This window comes from Podarcis bocagei (assembly GCF_964188305.1).
Source record: "Podarcis bocagei genome assembly, chromosome: 2".
In the NCBI taxonomy this organism is placed as follows: Eukaryota; Metazoa; Chordata; class Lepidosauria; order Squamata; family Lacertidae; genus Podarcis; species Podarcis bocagei.
The window spans coordinates 62826311-62846493 of NC_138126.1; the positions used below are offsets into that span (position 1 = coordinate 62826311).

Here is a 20183-nt window from a genome sequence, read left to right on the forward strand (position 1 = left end):
CTAGCTTTGTCCCCTTCAGATTAGAAGACATGCCCAGATCAGGGGAAGAGGGCGGAATCCTTTTAACATGATTTAATAATGTCGTTCCTCCTGTGGTGAGAAAGAGAGAGTAAAATTGTTGATCATTGTCTTTCTGTATGAATAATTGAAACCAATAAAATGTAAATTTCAAAAATAATGTCACTCCTCTTCTCCCTACTCCCTCCAATTAAGTCAGCGATGTGAAGGAGAGGGAACAACACCTCTGGTGTACAGACTTCAGGTTGAGAGCCTAAAATCAAGCCATGAAAAATTAACCTAAATTTTGGGACTTGATATGTCTGACTTGTAGTTGTGCCAAGTAACTCCTCTGGTGGACAAGTTGACCTGTCTTTATTATTATAGCCAAAATGGGGGGGTGGGGGACACACCCTCATCCACTCGAACAAACCTATGACACCCCAAAAGGCAAAAACATGAAAAGAAGCAAGCCTTAAGCTGGTGCCTGATAAGATCTCCCCCCCTCTTCTGAACAAGTGTTAAATAGACTGTACTTTGATATAAAATACCAGCAGCACCTTCCTAGGGAGCAATGAGTTGTGGTATGAGTTGTGGTGATTCTGTCACATAGAAAAAGAAAAAAAAGGTTCATTGATATCCTGCTAGAGAAGATATGCGGCAGTGGATGTTTCCATCCTGCTGCAAAGAGATTTAATATCCCCTTGTATAGATGTGGGGAACCTGTGGCTCTCCAGATGTTGCTGGGCCACAACTTCCATAATTCCTGGTACCGGCCATGCTGGCTGTGGCTGATGGGGGTTTGGAGTCCAACATCATCAAGAGGGCGACAAGTTCCCCATTCCTGCCATACGAGTTACCAGATATATTGCTTGGAAATTCACTTTCTGCTCCATGATTCAGCTGTGGCCATGCAGGTTCCTAAACTTTCTGATAAGCAGTTGAGTGACTTTGCAAAAGTAGTTCCATGCAGTGGCCAGAAGGAAATGTCAGTTACTCAAGAGAGCACTTTAATTCTTGAAGATAAAGATTTAACATGAAGATCTTATGGCTGGGAATTAAAATGAGTCAGACACACAGGTTATCTGCTCCATTGAATAGTCTTCTGGACTTGGAATGGACCCTTCTCCTAATCTTTGATTGCTAAAGTGGTTGCTTCAGATCAGATCAAGTAAATTCTTTTGAAAATGGGTTTAGTGTCCTCCTCTCTTAAATGTTCCCTGATTGTGGTATGGGCTAGTAGCCGTTGACTAATGCTTCTTTTCTTTCCAGAGCGGGACTACCACAGTTTGTGTGAGAAGCAGCCCATTGGTCGTTTGCTTTTCAGACTGTTTTGTGAAACACGGCTTGAGCTTATGCGCTGTGTCAAGTTCCTGGATGCTGTGGTAAGCACATCTGTGTGAGAATCCCTTCCTGGGGGTTAAACATGGGAGCTGATTAACTGTAAGTTTTGAAGGAAGGGATCCTGGCATATGGCATATTGCAAATCCAAGTGTATGGAGGTGGCTTTATTCTTACCTCATTACTTTCACAGTACAGTGGTACCTTGGGTTAAGTACTTAATTCGTTCCGGAGGTCCGTTCTTAACCTGAAACTGTTCTTAACCTGAAGACCACTTTAGCTAATGGGGCCTCCTGCTGCCGCTGCACCGCCAGAGCACGATTTCTGTTCTTATCCTGAAGCAAAGTTCTTAACCCGAGGTACTATTTCTGGGTTAGCAGAATAAAAAAAAATCCTTCCTGTAGCACCTTAAAGACCGACTAAGTTAGTTCTTGGTATAAGCTTGGTATAAGATAAAAACAATGGAGAGACCTGGTCTGAACAGAGACATTGGATTCTTATCTCATTATACATGACTAAGCCATTTCTCACCTTCTCACCCCTTGCCTTTTCCTGTAAGACCTATTACAGTCGTTAAGAGTCGTCAACAGGCTCATCTCAGCTATCTGCCAATCTCCCATTCCCACCACCCTTCTGAGTAATACCCCTCCCCACCTTCTCACTATATAGAAGGATCTGGCAACTTCTGTTTCAGTGTATCTGAAGAAGTGTGCATGCACACGAAAGCTTATACCAAGAACTAACTTAGTCGGTCTTTAAGGTGCTACAGGAAGGATTTTTTTTATTTTGACTATGGCAGACCAACACGGCTACCTATCTGTAACTGGGTTAGCAGAGTCTGTAACCTGAAGCGTATGTAACTCGAGGTACCACTGTACTCATATTCTGCTCATAGTGGAGTCTGGAACAGGTAGTGGTGGTTCTTGGATTATACAAGAATATGTAGTTTGTTTACATCATTTCTGCATTTTTATTCTTGGGAGAGGTATATAGAATAATTGAATATTGCTTTCTTATCCTCATTCTTACATAGGCAGAGTATGAAGTAACCCCTGATGAAAAACTAAAAGAGTGTGGTCAGCTCCTGATTGAGACGTATTTGACCCCTAAGGTGAGATTTGCATTAGCTAAACAAAGGGAAAGTTGCCTTAATGAGAGCTGCACTTGCCCTAGACCAAGCTGGGTCAAGGATATGCCTAAATATTACCAACAGGGAGTAAACATTGGTACCTAGGCCTGGCATTAGCTCCCAGCAGGCGTGGGGGGCTGAGGACCTCCTAGGAGGTTTAATTTTAAGTGCCTGGCACTCCAAGAGCAAATATGAAGAAGAAGAAGCATCCACCATGCCCCACAGGCTCTCTCCATAATAGAGGAATACTATGTCTGGTCCATGGGGTCACGAAGAGTCGGACACGGCTAAATGACTAAACAACAACAACAATGTCTGGAGCCAGAAGCATTTGGGAGGAAAGATAGTAGTGGCGGCATCTGTCCAGCACTTGTCCTTGCACTGCCAGGTACTTGGAAGAAACAAATTATTTTTGCCAGCACTGCTGCCTCCCCAAAGTGCTAACCTGACCCCCCAGCAAGCTTGGCATTATTACAATCTTTTTAAATTTTAAGGGCCTGGTGATGAAGGAGAAGAACAAGGCCGGGCAGCTGCCATAGCCACACCATGCCACTTTCCCCTGGTGCTGTCCACCCCTGCCACTCTGTAAGCTCACTTGGGGTCACCCCAGGATGGTGCTTTGGAGGGGCCCAGAGGCACCTTGCCCAGGACCTCCTTCAAACCTGGTGCTGAATTTGACTCTACCAGTCCATTAGTAGTACCTTCTCCATGGTGATGCCCCAAATTTGGAACAGCTTCTTTCATGAGGGGCACTTGGTGCTAACTTCATTGACATTCCAGGGTCAGACTCTGGTTTCTCCAGACATTTATGAATACTTAGTTGCTGCAATAATGAATATGTAATTATTGTGGTTGGATCTGATTATCTGTTCTCACTATTCATTGTTTTCTTGTATTGTTGGTTGGCTTAATAATGTTGTTACCTGCTCTGGGATTTATGGGAAGGGCAGGATATAAATTCATAGGTATTAAAAACAACACAACTCTGATTTTCCTGTCTGATCCTATCTATTCTCAGGGTGTGGATCATGTGCCTGAAGTGCCCTTGGAGCTAGTAAATCTGTGTTCTAAGAGACTGGAGCAGGAACCGGGTAAAGAGCTCTTTAAGGAATCTACCAAGTGAGTGGGGGGATTGGGAGGAATTTGTTTCATGATGTGCAAATTTCCCAGGACAGTAGTCACTGATTATCTAGTAGGGGCTAACTTTGCATACAACCTGTTGCATCTGTAAGTGGGTTGTCACCAGCAAGTCTTGGAATTCATTGCTTAAAATTCATGTACTGTTTATTTCCCTGCTGTAGGAGAGCCAGTGGGTGCCATGTTGCGTATAGGTGGCTTATAAGGCTTAATAAATATTAATATTGGAGTTGCTAGATGGCTTACCCTGCTCTTGATGGTGAATGGAAAAGGAGTCACCCCAGCCTGTTGTGATGCTCCTTTTGGCTTGTATTCTTTCTCCCTTGGGAACAGTGTACTTTCATTAGAAGTCCCAGGGCATAGTCTGAAGGCACATGATGCAGCAGCCTTTGCTGAAGCCAGGCAGGTATTATCTGGTCAATACCTAGATGGAAGACTGGCTGCCTGAGAGCCATATGTATACCATCTTGATTTCAGTGGAGGAAAGGCAGGGTTTAAATAAGTAAGACCTACCTTTAAAGCATCTCTCACTACCTTGGCAGCAAATATCAGACCAGACTTGGATGATTGCAGTTAACATTGTGGTGGCACTTTGTACTGATGGTAGTGGTGGTGCTTGGAAGCTGTGGCAGTATCAAAAGGAATTTTCTTAAAAGTGAGCCTTGTCTAGAGTTCCCTGTCTTTGTGTTCTTCATCTTGCTGCATTTGCCCATATAATTCAGATTTCTGGCCCCAGGTCTTGCTGCTGCAGCTGTGCAAAAAGCTCTGGCAGGGACCTACATGGCTGTGGTGTATGAACAAAGAGCCTCTGATCTGGAGCCCTGCTTTCTCTGGCAGCCTCTGAAAAGGGAAGTAACCATCATATTCCTTCCTATTGCTCTCCAGATTGGATAGTATGTTGCCTGAGCCTTCTCAATGTCTGCTGTCTCTGGCAGTCTCCTCGCCTTATGATCCAAGAGCTTGTCAAATCCCTTGAAGCGTCTCAAGCTTTAAAACTTGATGTTCATTTCTGCTTTTTTTCCTCCCAGAGGTGCCTCAGGTTCTGTTCTCTTTATTTTGTGGCATAGGGCAACCTCACTGTTTCTCATGGGTTCCGCTTCCTTCCTCTAGGCTCATCCATGACTACCTTAGTGTGGCGCCTTTTGCTGACTACCTTGACAGCATCTACTTCAATCGTTTCCTGCAATGGAAATACCTGGAAAGGTAAACCTCCACTTTGCTATGGGGTCAGAGATAGGTGTAGCTTTGCTTTTCAACCTAATACCCTTTTGCACATTGTAAAGAACACATTTCATGCCCTTGATACTTTCACTGATAAGTGAAAGAGAAAATGCTAGTCGGTGACTCCTGGTCATATAGTGAGAACAAATCCTCTTCAAGATCAGCTTTTGCTTTTCATTTTGTCAGCCTTGAAACTTGCTAACCATGTAGTCTTAATCCATGCTGTATTCTAGTTTGTCAAGCTTGTGTGTATACTATGCCTTGCATAAACTGCAGAACAACGGGCTGAATCCCGCACTTTCCATGTGTGAGTGAAACATGTATGCTTGTGTAGTGAGACTTCACTTTCCTCTGCTCTTTCTTGACTCCACTCCTTTGCAGGCCCCCAGAATCTGCTCCAGAGGGTTGGCAGAAGTCTGCTCACACCATGTTGGATTCTGCCCAAAAACAGTTTTACACTGAGTGCATGGGGGAACAGGATAACCATTTTACTGTTTTTAGTGGACTACTTTCAGTTCATTCTCGTTTCCTCTGTTCTCTTCTTAGGCGGCATGTGACCAAGAACACTTTCCGCCAGTATCGCGTACTAGGAAAGGGAGGCTTTGGAGAGGTATGTAGTCTGAGCAATGCAGAGAAGGTAGCCCCACGTCTGCTTTCAAGAATCTATAGAGCATGGCATATTTTTCTCTCACAAAATGAGTCCTCTAAGAAGGGACTCTTGGTCACCTAAGATGCTGATATCTAGAAATATTAGCTGAATGTTGGGTGGCATGTTGCTGACTGCTGTGTTAAGTATATTTTAAGCTCCTAAGTTTTACATGCAGCACTTCACAAGCAGGAGAATACTAGGTGTGACTTGGGAGTGATTCAACACGACTGAGTCAATCAACCATTCATTTTGGATTTGATTCTGAGCTCTGAGTTTGTCACCTTCTTGTTACAGCAACATGACCGTGAACCAATTTTTCCAGTGAAAGTTGGGGCTTTCATGGTGTGCCACAATAAACCATTTACTTAATCTCTATGGTACCACATCACTTTTGCTTTCAGTATCTCAAAGTGAGAGTAATGATTTTGGGATCCAATAACCCCCTTATCAGAACTTATATACTCCAAAAGTTACCTGCCCTATTGTCATTTATTTGTTTTTTCCCCCTTCCCTCAAGGTTTGTGCTTGCCAGGTGCGGGCCACTGGGAAGATGTACGCCTGCAAGAAGCTTGAGAAAAAGCGGATAAAAAAGCGGAAGGGGGAAGCCATGGCCTTGAATGAGAAGCAAATACTGGAGAAAGTGAACAGTAGGTTTGTAGTAAGTACATAGGAACTGCTTTACTTCTGCACTGAGGCTGAGACAGAACGTGGCCATGTCTTTGACTCTCTCACCCTGGTGAAGCAATCTTGACTAATTCAGGAGAGGACTGCAATATTTGGAATCTTACCCAGATGGCAAGAAAAGCATAAGGCTCTTGGACTTACATTTCTAGGCCATAAGCCCGCATTACAGCATTTGCAGACTAGGATCTGGCTGTAAGGAGATCCCTTTAGTAATAACCAGTTCATGCAGGTTCTTCACTTACCGGGGATGTTGTGGGGAAGATACGGGGAATCATTCTTTTTCATACAATATTATGCAGAAAACTTTCTCTCCCTTTTAAGCTTTAATGCATGACCACAAATGTGCCACAGCTGCTTTTCCATGGCTTTGTCTCACACTGCCACTGCAACAGTTGAAAATTATGGTCATGTGAGCAGGGCCAGTTTTGTGGGCCTTTCCCACTCAGTTGTCTGCCTCTTCTAGCCAGGCAGCTATCAGGAGGGAGGAACCTACACAGTTGGCTTTGCTCACATAATGCTGGACTGTCAAAATATTGCTATTGTATGGCATGAAACAATGGGAAACCCGTCTATGAAAGGATTGTGATGATATAATAAAAGTACATTACTCTGGGGTCTGGCTGGATTTGTCTGTCTCACTGAAGGGGACGAGAGTAATAAGGGAAGAGTGCTTCATTTAGTGCAACACCCCCCCCCCCAGCCTGGTAGCCTCCATATTTTTTCAATTACAACTCCCATCAGCCCTTTGCTAATCAGGAATGCTGGGAATTGTAGCCCAAAATATTTGAAGGTTACTGAGTTGGGGAAGGCTGCTCCAATGGCTGAAAAGTGCCCTGGCAGGAGTTGTAGCTCTGCCATTCTTTGTTCTCTCCATCTGCAACTCACTATCATGTCGGGTCCCATCGCTATTAACCCTACTCCCTCCATACTTTTCAGCTCCTCCTCACCTCTTACCCAAAAAGCTTCATGCAAAGTTAACTCTTCCTGTACAAGATACATAAATTATCCTGCATCTTGCTTTGAGCATCTATTTTGTTGTGTATAGCTGGTGCAGAATTGTGCCAGGTGTGTAGGTGCTATGCTGTGCGAGGCTGCTCTGCTTTTCTAGTGGTTGACTTGGCTTGCTTGTGTTGTAGGTGAGTCTGGCCTATGCATATGAAACAAAAGATGCCTTGTGCTTGGTCCTGACTCTCATGAACGGAGGGGACCTGAAGTTCCACATTTACCACATGGGAGAAGCCGGTTTTGAGGAGCCACGGGCTGTTTTCTACGCTGCTGAAATCTGCTGTGGCTTGGAAGACCTCCACCATGAGAGGATAGTGTACAGGTGAGAACAGTCTTTTCTCCCAGGTGTAGCTGGGGTTCACACTGGGGTTTTATGTTAACAAGGATTTGTGCAGTATCTTAAGCACTGCTACTATATTGTAAAAGCAGTTGTTCAGAATTTAGCAAGGAAACCTGTGAGACAGGACTAGTTTCTCAGAACTCACCAGCACAGGTTTTCATTCTCCTTCCAAGCTGAGAATCCAAAACATATCAGACTCTCATTAATGCCCAAGTGGAAGAAAGATGGGGACAAATTTGTACTGGGAAAGTGGCCCTGCCTCACAAATTTCCCATATGTGAAAGGTATGGCTATATAGTTCATATTTTCCTGTGATATTGGCATCACTAATTCTTGCTTATATGTTTTATGGTGCTTCTCCTCTGCTAGTCCTGGAGAAGCAACCCATTGAGGTTTATATCTTACACAATCTATTTTCCTCCATTAGGGACCTGAAGCCAGAAAATATATTGTTGGATGACCATGGTGAGTAAATGTCTATTCTAAACACTCTGGCTTCACTGCTATCTGCAGTTTTTATATCAGATTTTGTTCTGGGTTGAGGGAAATCTGCAAACTGCACACTTGCATGACTCACTTTCCTTTGATAAGGTCACATCCGCATTTCTGACCTGGGCCTCGCAGTTTATGTTCCGGAGGGACAGACGATAAAAGGTCGGGTGGGAACAGTTGGCTACATGGGTGAGTATGCAAGAAATGCCCTGTTGAACTGACTGGGGTCAACATGGAGACCATGAAGTGCAGCAGCCAAGGACACTGGGTAAAAGCAATATCTTGTCAAAGTTTGCAGTTCAGAACAATGGTGGGTGCTATTTTAGTATGTTGGAAATCCAGTGAAACTTAAACCCTAGGTTCGACATTCTGGTAAGATATTAGTCTCCCAAGAAGTTAAATTATCAGTTAAATCTTTAAGTTTGACTCAGAAAGTGCATTTGTCTTCATTGCTGTGTAATCCATTTCTTCTATTCTATACTTCTATTTTGGCAATACCTTACTTGATCCTAAGCATTCCTTCTCTTCAATTACATTTGGGCCCTAAGTTTTGTAGGAAATTAGATGGAGGTGAATTAATTCTTTTTACAGTGCTTATAAAACAAACAAGCTCCTATTGTTTCTGCAAAGCTGTAATTTTGTACTCTTTGGGACTAACATTTTCCTGGTGTCCAAAGAGCAGCAGTCTAGATAACAAAATTGTGCAAGAATTGGCACCCCTTTCAAGGTGTCAGAACAAGGATGCTTTAGATTGGGTAGAACTGGCAAAGCAAGCAGAGTTCAGTGGTGCTGTTGACTTGTGGTACCATGTTGTGTACAAATTCTTTCCTGTTACTGCAAGCCAAAAACCTGGTGGTGGTTAAAGTACAGTATTGGTATGGTGCCAGTTAGCCTACGTTCACTTAATTAGTATATCTTGGTAGATGTTCTACAGACATTGACTCTTCCTTGCATTGTTTGCCTGGAGGGGAAAAAAGGACGGTATTTGAGACATTGTTGGGCATTGTGGAAGGATGAAGGAAGGAATTAAACATCATGCTCTGTTGAACTTTCCATCTGCACAACCTTTTAAGTTTGCCAGATGGAACAACCTCCTCTGTTCTGGGGGTTCTCCCATCTCTTCCTCCCACCAAGTTTGAAGAGTGCCTGGGCAGGGACAAAACTAGGCTTTATTTCACCCAGGTCAGAGACCCAGTTTGGCACACCCACATGCATTTGCACGCACACACACACACACACACTGGAAGCCTCTGGGGGCTTCACCTGGGGCAAAAACCTGGCTAGCCGCCGCCACCATGCCATAGCTACGGCTCTGGGGGTTTTTTTGGTGGGGGGAGCACTTTTACCCAGTGGAAGACCTTGCACAGGGCTTCTGCTTATGGGGAATCATTAGGTGAATCCTGCCAAAGACTAAAGTATATTACAAAGGTGTACATGATGAGATGGCTCCTCTTTGTGGCACATCACTGAACCCTAGCTTGGGGACTATGTTAAGCATTCCCTTTCCTGCCTGCTGCTGCTTCTTAAAGCAGTTGCAAGTACTGTACTTTACACTGCCACTACATTAAACATGAGATTTGGAATTGCACTTGGCAACACAAGCAGAAGTCTGACCAGTTCTATTGAGCTCATAGCTAGCTGCCTGAACATTGGTCCACGTAGCTCAATATTATCTGTCTTGATGGGCAGTGGCTCACTAGAGTTACAGTGGTGCCCCGCAAGACGAACGCCTCGGAAGACGAAAAACTCGCTAGACGAAGGAGTTTTTCATTTTCTTAGCCGCTTCGCAAGACGCATTTCCCTATGGGCTTGCTTCGCAAAACGAAGCTTGCCCCGCAAGCTCCGGGGATAGCGGGGAAGCGCAGCGTGTCTTCCCCGCTGTCCCCGGACCTCTTTTGAAGCAAGGGGCGGCGGGGAGAAGATCGCTTCTCCCCGTTGCCAGCCCCTCTCTCCCCGGACCCCTTTTGAACCAAGGGGCGGCAACGGGGAGAAGCGATCTTCTCCCCTCCGCCCCTTCCCTTGCTTTAAAACAGGTCCGGGGACAGAGGGGAAGGCGCGCGGCGCTTCCCCTCTGTCCCCGTACGGTCTCCATAGGAACGCATTGATTGATTTTCAATGCATTCCTATGGGAAACCGTGCTTCGCAAGACGAAAAACTCTCAAGAAGAAAAAACTTGCGGAACGAATTAATTTCGTCTTGCAAGACACCACTGTAGATTTTTCCAGCTGTACTTGGAGATACTAGGATCTGAATCTGGGACCTGTTGTGTGCAAATTGTGTTCGCCTTCACTGAGCTACAAACTTTCCCTTAACACTCAGCACCATGCATTTGAAGAATATCCACAGGCCTATTCAAATGGTTCTTACTTTTGCAGCTCCTGAAGTTGTGAAGAATGAGCGGTACACGTTCAGCCCTGACTGGTGGGCCTTAGGATGCTTGCTATATGAGATGATTGAGGGCCAGTCTCCATTTCAGCAGCGCAGGAAGAAGATTAAGCGCGAAGAAGTAGAACGCCTGGTGAAGGATGTGCAGGAAGAGTACTCTGAGAAGTTCTCACCTGCTTCCCGTTCCCTCTGTTCCATGGTACATATATTGTCTCATCCTTAAGCTAGTTACCCTCCTTTTAGCATTTAAAAGGGGTGCCTGCTCACTTCTAAGTGGGCTCTGGGTACGTTGAGAAAGCTGCACCTGCTCACTGGAAACTAACTTCAGAGTAGTGCAGTACACCATAACTTTTGTTTTGCTACTAGATCTCATTTTGTGTGTATGACTTCTCCAGAGCCAGGTTCAGCCAGGAAATCAAGGCAGTGTACCTTTGTGAAATGAACGAAAATTGTAAAAATACTTCTCTTCAGGGCAGTTGTAGCTTGGTAGCAGTTTAGTGTCAGACTCAGAAAACATCATCTCATCTGTACTCACTAGTTCTTCATTCCTCTTCAATCTGGCTCCTGGAACATTTGTATTTGCAATAAGAGTAGGGTATGGTGCAGTATGGCCTAGCTGCAACTGTGACATGATCCTAGATCCCTTCCTAGATTACCTACCTACCTACTTGGCATCAAGCAGTTTAACATTTTAAGCTTTTCCTTGTCCCATCCTGTTAATTTATTCTCTCAGTTAGCTTATTGGAGCTTAAGCAATTGAAGGAAACCTCAATCATAACCAGTGCAGAGGGTTTCATTCAAGCAGGAGGTCTCTGAAGTGTCAGTTACCCATTAAATACACATCAATAGTTTCAAAAATCCCTTCTTGTTTTTGAGTAAATGTAAAAAGATTGGTAGAAGAACTAAGGGTCGGGTATGAAATCATGTGAGTGCTATGTCCCAGTCATCAATCTTGTTGCATGCATAACAGTCTCAGATGTTTGGAAGAATTAGCAAGCCTTATTTACTTCTTTCCTCCACACTATAACTCACTTTACGTAGCTAAGAGTTTTTGCATCTTGCAAGAGGCTTGAATAAGCAATGGTTGGGAGGGAGGTTGCTTGCTCATGTAAGAAACTTTTATGTCCTTCAATATGCAGATTGATGTTTAAAATAATCCATGCTTCCTGTGATTATCCAGGATACCCTAGAATGCAGCTATTGGACTAGACCCTTCCCCTCCAGCGGCCTTATTTTGTTTATCAGTGTACAAGATACATTCATTCTGTATTGTAATTTCTGTGGATTGTTGTCTTAAAGCCATGGGATTTCTGACAGGCTAGTGGAAAACGGGGTATAAGTCTCAGAAATAAAGCAACAGGGATCCTTCTTGCTGTTTACTGCCTTTGAAAGGGCTGAGAAACCTGAGCAAATAAGAGCATAATATTAAAACAAATCCTCACAGATTATTTTGATGTCTTTTTATGTCATATGTGGGGATTTAGAAGGCCATAGTGCAGTCAAGAGCTGATATCCTATCAGCTTTTATTAAGTTATTCATAACCAGTAACTTAAGCTGTGTTTCGGGTTCAGTTGAAAAGAACCTCATTCTACCAATAATGGTGCAAGTTCTGTTCCAGAATATTGTTCAAAAATAACATTTTAAGCAATTTTCAGCTTAGGTTTTGTTTCATCTTCCTGGAGGCTGGGTCTGTTGCCCTTTGTAGCTAAAGCCTTCTGGCAATACAGAGGCTTTGGTGTGACGCCCTGTGCTATGTTACAGCTCCTGTGTAAAGACCCACTGGAACGGCTGGGATGTCGAGGTGCTGGTGCTCAGGAAGTGAAAGAGCACCCTCTCTTTAAACACTTGAATTTTAAGCGGTTGGAAGCAGGGATTCTCGACCCACCATTCAAACCTGATGTGAGTTCAGAATGCACGTGTGTAGCAGCGGCTTCCTCATACCATCTGTTGGTTGTGTTCAGGTGTAGGAGAATAGCCCTTTCATTGCTCTCCCTTTTCTGCATTCTTCTTAGCCCCAGGCTATTTATTGCAAGGATGTATTGGACATTGAGCAATTCTCTACAGTCAAGGGGGTAGAGCTGGAGCCCACCGACCATGACTTCTACCATAAGTTTGCAACAGGAAGCGTCCCTATTCCCTGGCAGAATGAGGTAGGTGCTCTTCCACTCTTCAGGAGAATTTCTGCTTCTGATGGGAAGACACGCTGAGTCATCTGCACTTGCTGGGGGTGGGGTGCAAAGCTGTTCCATAACTGACTGGCTGAGGTATTGTATAAGTAGCTAATTTGGGACAAGTGTCATGGAGACACCCTGTCGATGAGGACCTGAGCAGGGAAGACCAATAGTGAGCTCGTCATCTTTTTATTCTCCCCTAGATGATAGACACAGAGTGTTTCAAAGAGCTGAATGTTTTTGGTTCAGATGGAGCCATACCGCCTGATCTGGACTGGAAGGGACAGCAACCCATCCAGCCCAAAAAGGGTCTCCTCCAACGTCTCTTCAGCAGACAGGTAACTTGCCTGAAATGTGGGAAGCAGGTTTGTCTTGACATGGGGATCAGAAACCAGTTCTGGGATGCTCTCTGCCCTTTCTTTGCACTGCACAGGGCTGGCCCATCCATGGGCAAAATGAAAGAATTTTCTCGGGAAGCATTGTCTGATGATGGGGCAGTAAATGAGTGCCTCCTGCTTGCTTCATCTGCCCTTCTTTCTCTGCCCCCACTTCCCAGGCTTTCCATGTTTTGCTGTTCCTTACATGGTGGCAGCATGCTCAGCGTCTCCCTCCTCTCTGCCTTGCATTTAGAAAGGGTAGGGGAGTCCTTCCTCTGAGCAACCCAGGAGAGTGCCTGTACCACTGCCACTTTCCTGGGGTGGTCTTTTAACATCATTTAAAAGTTTAAACGCAGCAGTGGTATAGGCACTTTCCTATGCCGCCTCTCTCAGTATGTCTTGCTCTGAGGAAGGACCCTCTTGTTTTCCTGCGGCAGAGAGGAGGTGGAGGCATGCTACTGCTGCTGCTGCATTAGCACCAGCAAAACATTAAAAGAGAGAGAAGAGGAGAAGAGGTGGTGGAGGAGGGGTGAAGGTGTGAGAGGAGAGGGTAGCAGCTTTCCTCAAATGGTACCATGTTGTATGCCAGTCCTAGCACCACTGATCTTTCTGTATCTATACACCTCAGACCCATTAGCAGGCCAGCTGCTGTAGTGGCATTTGAGCTCAGCTAGTTCAGTTTACTAACATAAGCTCCATAAACTATCCAGATGTGACTTCCCACTTCCAGAGCAACTTTCTTTCTGAATAACTGGAAGGACGTCTTGGGGTTTGGTACCCAAGAGGCCCTAGCTTTGTATGTGTGATACTTAACATAGATTTGTGGGTGGCTGGAAGCATATAATAATTCTTGGCTTTAGACAGCCTTGCTCCTTTTGGCCTGGACAAATAGCTGGAAAGCAGTGTAGTCCCCCATGTACCCAAATGCCTCTTGTCATGGCCAGTCTGGCCTGGCTGTTTCCTATGCCAAAACTTCTAAGACAGCTGTGGGAGAGAAACACTTGATAAAGTGTCATTTGTTCTTCTCAGAAACTAGTCCCTGAACCCCCTTATGTCTTCATGATTTAGAAATACAGCTTCTTGCACAGCACATATCTTTGCAGTGCTTTTTGCTTAGAAAAAAGTGTTCGCTCCCAGTGCTAGGAGCCTGACCTTATTGTGGTGTGGTGTGTGAATGAGAGCCCATTTGAATTGGCATCTTCCCTCCTTTCTGTGGGCTCATCATTTTCCAGTATCCCTCACCTTGGCAATTCCTCTGGGTCTTGCTCTGGCTGCTCTGTTTGGTGGTAGTTATCCCTGTAGGCCGGGAGAGGCCTTAGGAGAGGGCATGGCTATTTCTGGCCGGGCTCTCACAGCATGTTTTCTCTTTCCAGAGGTGAGCAACCTCTTCTCTGCTGCTCTGCTCAGGAAAATGACTACCTGGTTCCCCAAACTCCCCTGGCGGACATGACAAGACAAGGGGATGAGGACTCTACCTCTTCAGTGCCTCCCTCTCCTTCCCCCCTCCCCCCTCTCCAAAATACGCTGTTTGTTCATTAATAGTTCTTCAAGCCACTAATCCTGCTTCCTGCAAAGCACCATGAATGTCTTGCCTTGTTCCCTTGCTATGGAAGCAGCTGGATTATTATTTAAACATCCCTTTTCTCCAGCTCCCATGCCTTCTTTATGTGGCCTTGCTATTAAGAATGGAAGTTTTCTCTCTCTCCCTCATGTACCCAAGAACCCTGCACACTTTTTGAGAGCTTGCTGATGGTCTAGACATGTCCTGCTTTCTACAGTTAGGCCATGCTCCTATCTTATTGCAGTTGTTCCACTGAAGTAATGGTTCATCTTTCTGGGTTTATCTGTTTCCTGCTGTGGTTTTACTAGGCCTACATAAGACCTCACTATGGTCCTGGGCTCACTAACATAGAATAATTTCCGTTCCTACTTCTGTACTTGGCCATGGCCAAGTACAATTAGATTCCTCACAGCCCATAAATAGGCATTGAAAGGGTATGGAAAAGGCACAGTCTGGTTGTGAAGAAGGGAGTGTGGTAGGAGGTCCAGCATGATATTCTCTCTCTCCCTCTCTAGTCCTGCAGGTTGGCTGCCAGAGAGCACTGACTGCAAGCAGCTCCACCATCAGATTTGGTTTTGGTGCTGAGCCCCAAAGTTATTTTCTAAGCAATGGTTTCTTTTTCTGTGGGGACTGGGAATAGAATCCTGTGGCATGTCTGCGTGTTGAATAATAACTGTACTCACTCTGTGCTTGCTGTGTGCTCTCCCTTTTCCCCTTGCTTTCCCCCACCCTTCCCTCCTCCTCCTCCTCCTCCTCTTGCCGCCTCCCCCTTCCTTCATTCTCCAGGACTGTTGTGGGAACTGCAGTGAAAGTGAAGAGGAACCCACTCGCCTATAGGTCCCGCCAGCCTATTATTTCTATGAGCCTGGCCAAGCAGCGAGCTGACTCAACAAAAGAGATGGTACTGGCTTAGCACTGGCTTGGCTTACAACCCAGCGCACATGCTAGCTGTATGAGTGTGGGATCATCGTTTCAGGGTGGCAGCAGACTCCACCCTACAGAGGAAATGCTCCAGGACGGGGGAAAGTAGACACCTCTGCACAGGTCTTCAGTCTACTGCCGAGGGATCATCCTGCCACACCTTTTCCATAGCGGAGAGATGATGGCAGGAACTAGTGAAACATTCCAGGGCTGGCCCTGATCCTGGCCTTTGGCCTCCCATCTGCTCACCTGCTGGAGTTTGTTTTATATATTTATATTGATATATCTATGAATGTATGTATATAGCATATGTACATTTTTAATTGTTGGGGATGGAGGTCCTTCTGTATCTCTCTCTCTTCTTTACTCCAGCGTCCTTGCTTCACCCTCGTGAACACTGTGCACCAGTAACTTCTAAGAAACAAGTAAGCAGCTCTGTTCCCCAAGCAATGGATCCTTTTAATGTTCCCTGTGGAATATCCACCAATCTGTTCTGCTGGTGGAAATGGGTAGAAGGAGAAGCTCAGGAATGGCAGCTGCAGTGCAAGAGCAGCCTCCACTGGCATATCTAGTCTGCAGGGACACAATTGGGATAACCTGTGTGTGTCCAGGACTTCCCCCAGATGACTTGCTTTGTTCCCATAATGCACAATGAGAGTGATGGAGAGATGCTAAGGCTTGTAGACATGTCAAGATAATACCTGCAGGTTTTTCTGAGATGACAGGCTGTGGGTTTTTGGTTGGTTGGTTGGTTTTTAACATGGTTAATTGAAGTAAGGAAGTTTTCAAACACTAGAGTAGCATTACAGTTGACTCTCAGCTTACACAGGGGTTTCATTCCAGGGATAGCGCATAAAGCCAAAATAATGTATAATCAAAACAACCCTTTAAAAACAGTAAAAGGCATGTCCTAGCACTCTCCAGCCACCTCTACATTCTATCTGAAGGCTGCACACTCTCTCCCAAGGTTGCTACAGACTCTCCCCGCACCTCCAAACAATCTCCCAGGGTGAGTGCAATGGTTGGTGGGATTGCCAATGTTTCCTCTCCACCACCTTCTGACATTTATCCCTGCTGCCCCCTTTTCTTTGACCAAGCACATAAAGCTGTGATCACACAAGTTAAATGGAAGCTGTTGGCAGCATACTGGTTTCTAGCTTTAATTTCTTTCTTGAAACTCCAATAAGGCCAGTATGAGTTGACAAGGAAAGCTGGGGAGGGTTTGTCATTTACCTTGGGAACCTATAAAAGTTGAGTCTGTATTTTTATTTATTTTATTTTCTGGACCACTGTGCCCTATTTTTCTCCCCCAAGAAATGATGTGATTCTGTTGTTTGTCCTAGTAATGTTTTCTAAAGAGTTCACCTGCCAACTGTGCCAATGTGGGAGCATGCATGGATTCGAGCCTAGAATCTTGAGCCCTCTGCACTTTTTTGAAAGGGTTAAACTTCATGAAAAGTGAGAGGTCTCTAATAAAACCTCGCGGTGTCTTCATTTTTAATGTAAAGCAGGTGCTAGTTCTCTGAATTTGGAACAGCAGCATTGAAAGTGTAGGGTTTACCCTTTTCCCTTGCACAATTTTCCTAATCACATCACACCTCAAAGCTGCTTGTTAGCCTTAGAGTAGAAAAATAGCAGCTTTGTCCAGGTAAAGCTTGGCTCTTTTGGTGAAGAGCTCAGAAAACATTAGGAGATTCAAGTGTAGATGTTTTCTGTCTGGTGTAGCTAGGCTGAAAGTCCTAGTCATCTTTCTCCATAGGAATCTCTTCTACAGTCTTCCATGGCTGGGAGCCCAAGGCACCCACAGAGCTGCATTTGTGCCTTCATGAAGCTCTGATAAGTAGACCTATTTATTGCCTGGACTAAAGATTTCCAATCTCAAATAATTCCCCTTATTCTGTATCTAGTGTGCACTTCTTCAGTCTCCCAGCAGTTATTTCTAACCTGGAGATTGTGGGTGAGTGGTGTGTGTGTGTGTGTGTGTGTGTGTGTGTGTGTGTGTGTGTGTGCTCTGCCTTGCTCCTGGGCAGTTAACCTCATCTGCCAGTTCACCTATGGTATCTCATGCTAGTGTTGCACTGTTCTTGATAATATTGGAACTATTTTGAACTTGTTTGCTAACTGTATGTCCTGATGATTCATTGCTGTGGTACAGAAGTGGATGCAGTGAACACATTGCCAGGTGCTGGGCAGTTTCATTCTGATGCTCCTGAATGTGGAGCATCAGTCAGCATGTCCCTGAATTAGAAAAGAGCAGCTTCTCTTCATTGTTTTCTGTGTGGCAAATAGATCTTTTGTTACTGCCTTCCATCCTTGTCTGCTCTACACACTCTCACGTGCCTCTTGCAGCCTGTCAGTTAACATCCAGCTAGCAATTCAGTGAGCCTTTCTCATTCCTTTCCTTAGAAACTCCAGTTGAACGTGATATTTTATTTACAGACTTCTTCATTGTGTCTTTTCCCTGTCTTCTCCATCTTTTGATTTTATTCTGCCTCTTTCAAATACTTTTGAAAAATATTTCTGATCATCTGAAAATTTATCTGAGAATATCATTAGTCACTTCATCCCACATAATATCTTAGAGCTGATGTACATTTGTAGACACAACCTGAAAGGCAGAGTTTAAAAATGGAAAGTGGACTGCAACTGTAAATAGAACATGGGCAGGTTTCAGTGCAATAATATGGATGTCAGTCCCAGTTCCAGATGTTACTGCAGGGAATCCATGTTTTTTAAACTCCTGTGTGCTGTTCACAATTGACAGGGAAACCTGTAGTTCTGTCATTTAAACTTGAGTCCTTTTAGTAATGTTTAAGCATGACATCCCTAAGACTTGTTATAGGTACATAATGCAAAAGACTAATAAAAAGGACAGTTTCCCTTAGGTGTAAGATTATATGATTTAATAAAATCTACTACTTATTTCCAGCAGAAAATGTCATCTTAATATTTTACATTTAATCAAATTTGGGAATATAGAATATTCTCTCCTTAACAAAAAAAAACACCCCTGTTTTAAAAAAGAAATAAAACTTCATGTTCCATCAGTATTATACATATATATTTAAGTGTAGTTATTGGTGTTAAAACACAGTGGCAAATTTTGTGTTCTGGTTTTTGAATTGAAGTAGTGGAGAGAAAGAAATGTAAGTTTCAAGTATCTTTTCTTCATCGAATCTGGAAGAAGGAGTTAATTGTCTCCAATTATCTGTAAGGTGGTAGGTGCCTGTTAGGAAGTTGCCTTGCATCAGGTCAGATTATGGTCCATCTAGACCAGTATTGTCTACTCTGATTGGCTAGTGACTTTCTTAGGTTCTCAGGCAGAGAAAGGTTAGTAGCACCTGCTACTCAGTTGTTTTTCATGAGAGCTGCTAGATAATGGGCCTGGGACTTCCAGCATACCAATTAGAAACAGATCTTCCCTTGTTGGCAGCCCCTCTAACTAATAGGAATCTCCCCCCCCCCCCGTATTTTAAAAGCTTGCTTGATTAGCAGTGCAACTCTAATCACGTCTACTCAGAAGTAAGTCCTATTTAATGGAGCTTATTCCCAGGTAAGTAGGGTGAAGATTGCAGCCTAAATCAAGGCCTAGGGTAGAATTCAGGGTTGCACTATGGTGAATGTCTCATCAGTGCAAGTATTGTAGCTTGTGAGACAGAACAATTCCACCTCTTGTCCCGCACACCAATGCTGCTTTGGGGGTTCTCCCAACTCCCAAGCCAATTTTGAGGAGCATGGGAGGAGGGCTGAGGGGAAAGCCCTGTTATGCAAACCAGAACCCTCATGCAACTTGTGCTTATGGGACTCATTAGGTGACTTTCACCCCTAGTTTTATGTGTAAGAACCCCGTGTTCCTCCTTTATTCTGGCTTCAAATTCAAAACTATGGCTGTAGCAATATCCTTCTAAGGTCAGGAGCATCTGAGCTCAGTTCTATGAGCACTTCAGAATTGTCCTTTGTGTCTGCCAAAACCCTGATCTGACCTGTTGGCCTGGGTCTGTTCTCCATTCTCCCTGCCTCTTGAGGATAGGCTTCTGCCTTGATTCTTTCTTCCACCCCATCCCTGTTAAATTTTAAGTTTGTACCTTTGCTTGTTTCTCTTCTGTCTTAACAGGTCTGTGCTGCAGTCTGTTAGCAATTCTTCTCTAGCCTAACTCCTGTCTGATTTGTCTTTCCATAGCGGCAGTAAACTTATGTATGAAAGATATAAAATTGTGATATTATAAAATGTATATGCTGGAGATACGCCCACTAAAATTGGAAATTGGACATGCTACTATCTACTGCCGTTGCCTAGGCAAGAGTGTTTCTGGAATTGATTGTTTTTTTAGGGAGGTGTCTCTGTCTCCCCTCACCCAATGGAAATCCAGGAATAAAAGGACCTCCTTCAAAATTACTGTTGTGTGCCCCATTTATAACTGCAATAGCACTCAGAAACATGATTTGTGAATATGGCTCAAAATGTACTATTTCGACTTTCATCCCACAGTATTTGTTGTAGAAATGCCTCACCTCCAGGGTTTTCTAGTGTATATGTCATCTTAACTGAGATGTAGCTGTATCAGGGGGTCTGATATCTTTCCTTCATCTGTAAGATATAACTTCACAGATATGTATGTGTGAAATGCACAAGAGTTCAACTGCCACATTTTATGCAACCACACATATTTTAGAAGCTGTAGATTAAAGAGAGCACTGAATGTGCTTGGCATTGCTGAAGCCTGTAGAACACATTAGAACAGTTTTACACCGTGTTGCAATTCCAGTGCAAG

At 44.3% G+C, this 20183-nt stretch overlaps 1 protein-coding gene across 3 annotated transcripts in view; it reads left to right on the plus strand.

Moving 5' to 3' along the window:
* Positions 1 to 19807, plus strand: part of LOC308579962 (G protein-coupled receptor kinase 6) — a 32717-nt gene extending 12910 nt beyond the window's left edge. For 2 of the 3 annotated variants that reach the window (XM_081181051.1, XM_081181053.1), the window contains exons 3-16: positions 1270 to 1382; positions 2372 to 2449; positions 3486 to 3586; positions 4715 to 4807; positions 5372 to 5435; positions 5992 to 6132; positions 7295 to 7485; positions 7931 to 7968; positions 8095 to 8184; positions 10371 to 10579; positions 12143 to 12280; positions 12394 to 12531; positions 12756 to 12890; positions 15277 to 19807. In XM_081181051.1, the coding sequence (XP_081037177.1) occupies positions 1270 to 1382; positions 2372 to 2449; positions 3486 to 3586; positions 4715 to 4807; positions 5372 to 5435; positions 5992 to 6132; positions 7295 to 7485; positions 7931 to 7968; positions 8095 to 8184; positions 10371 to 10579; positions 12143 to 12280; positions 12394 to 12531; positions 12756 to 12890; positions 15277 to 15327 (1580 nt within the window). In that variant the 3' untranslated portion in view covers positions 15328 to 19807. Of the gene's footprint in view, positions 1 to 1269; positions 1383 to 2371; positions 2450 to 3485; positions 3587 to 4714; positions 4808 to 5371; positions 5436 to 5991; positions 6133 to 7294; positions 7486 to 7930; positions 7969 to 8094; positions 8185 to 10370; positions 10580 to 12142; positions 12281 to 12393; positions 12532 to 12755; positions 12891 to 14302; positions 15237 to 15276 lie in introns of those variants that run through there. The other variant, XM_081181052.1, reaches the window with a different exon arrangement.
* Positions 19808 to 20183: the final 376 nt, after the last annotated feature.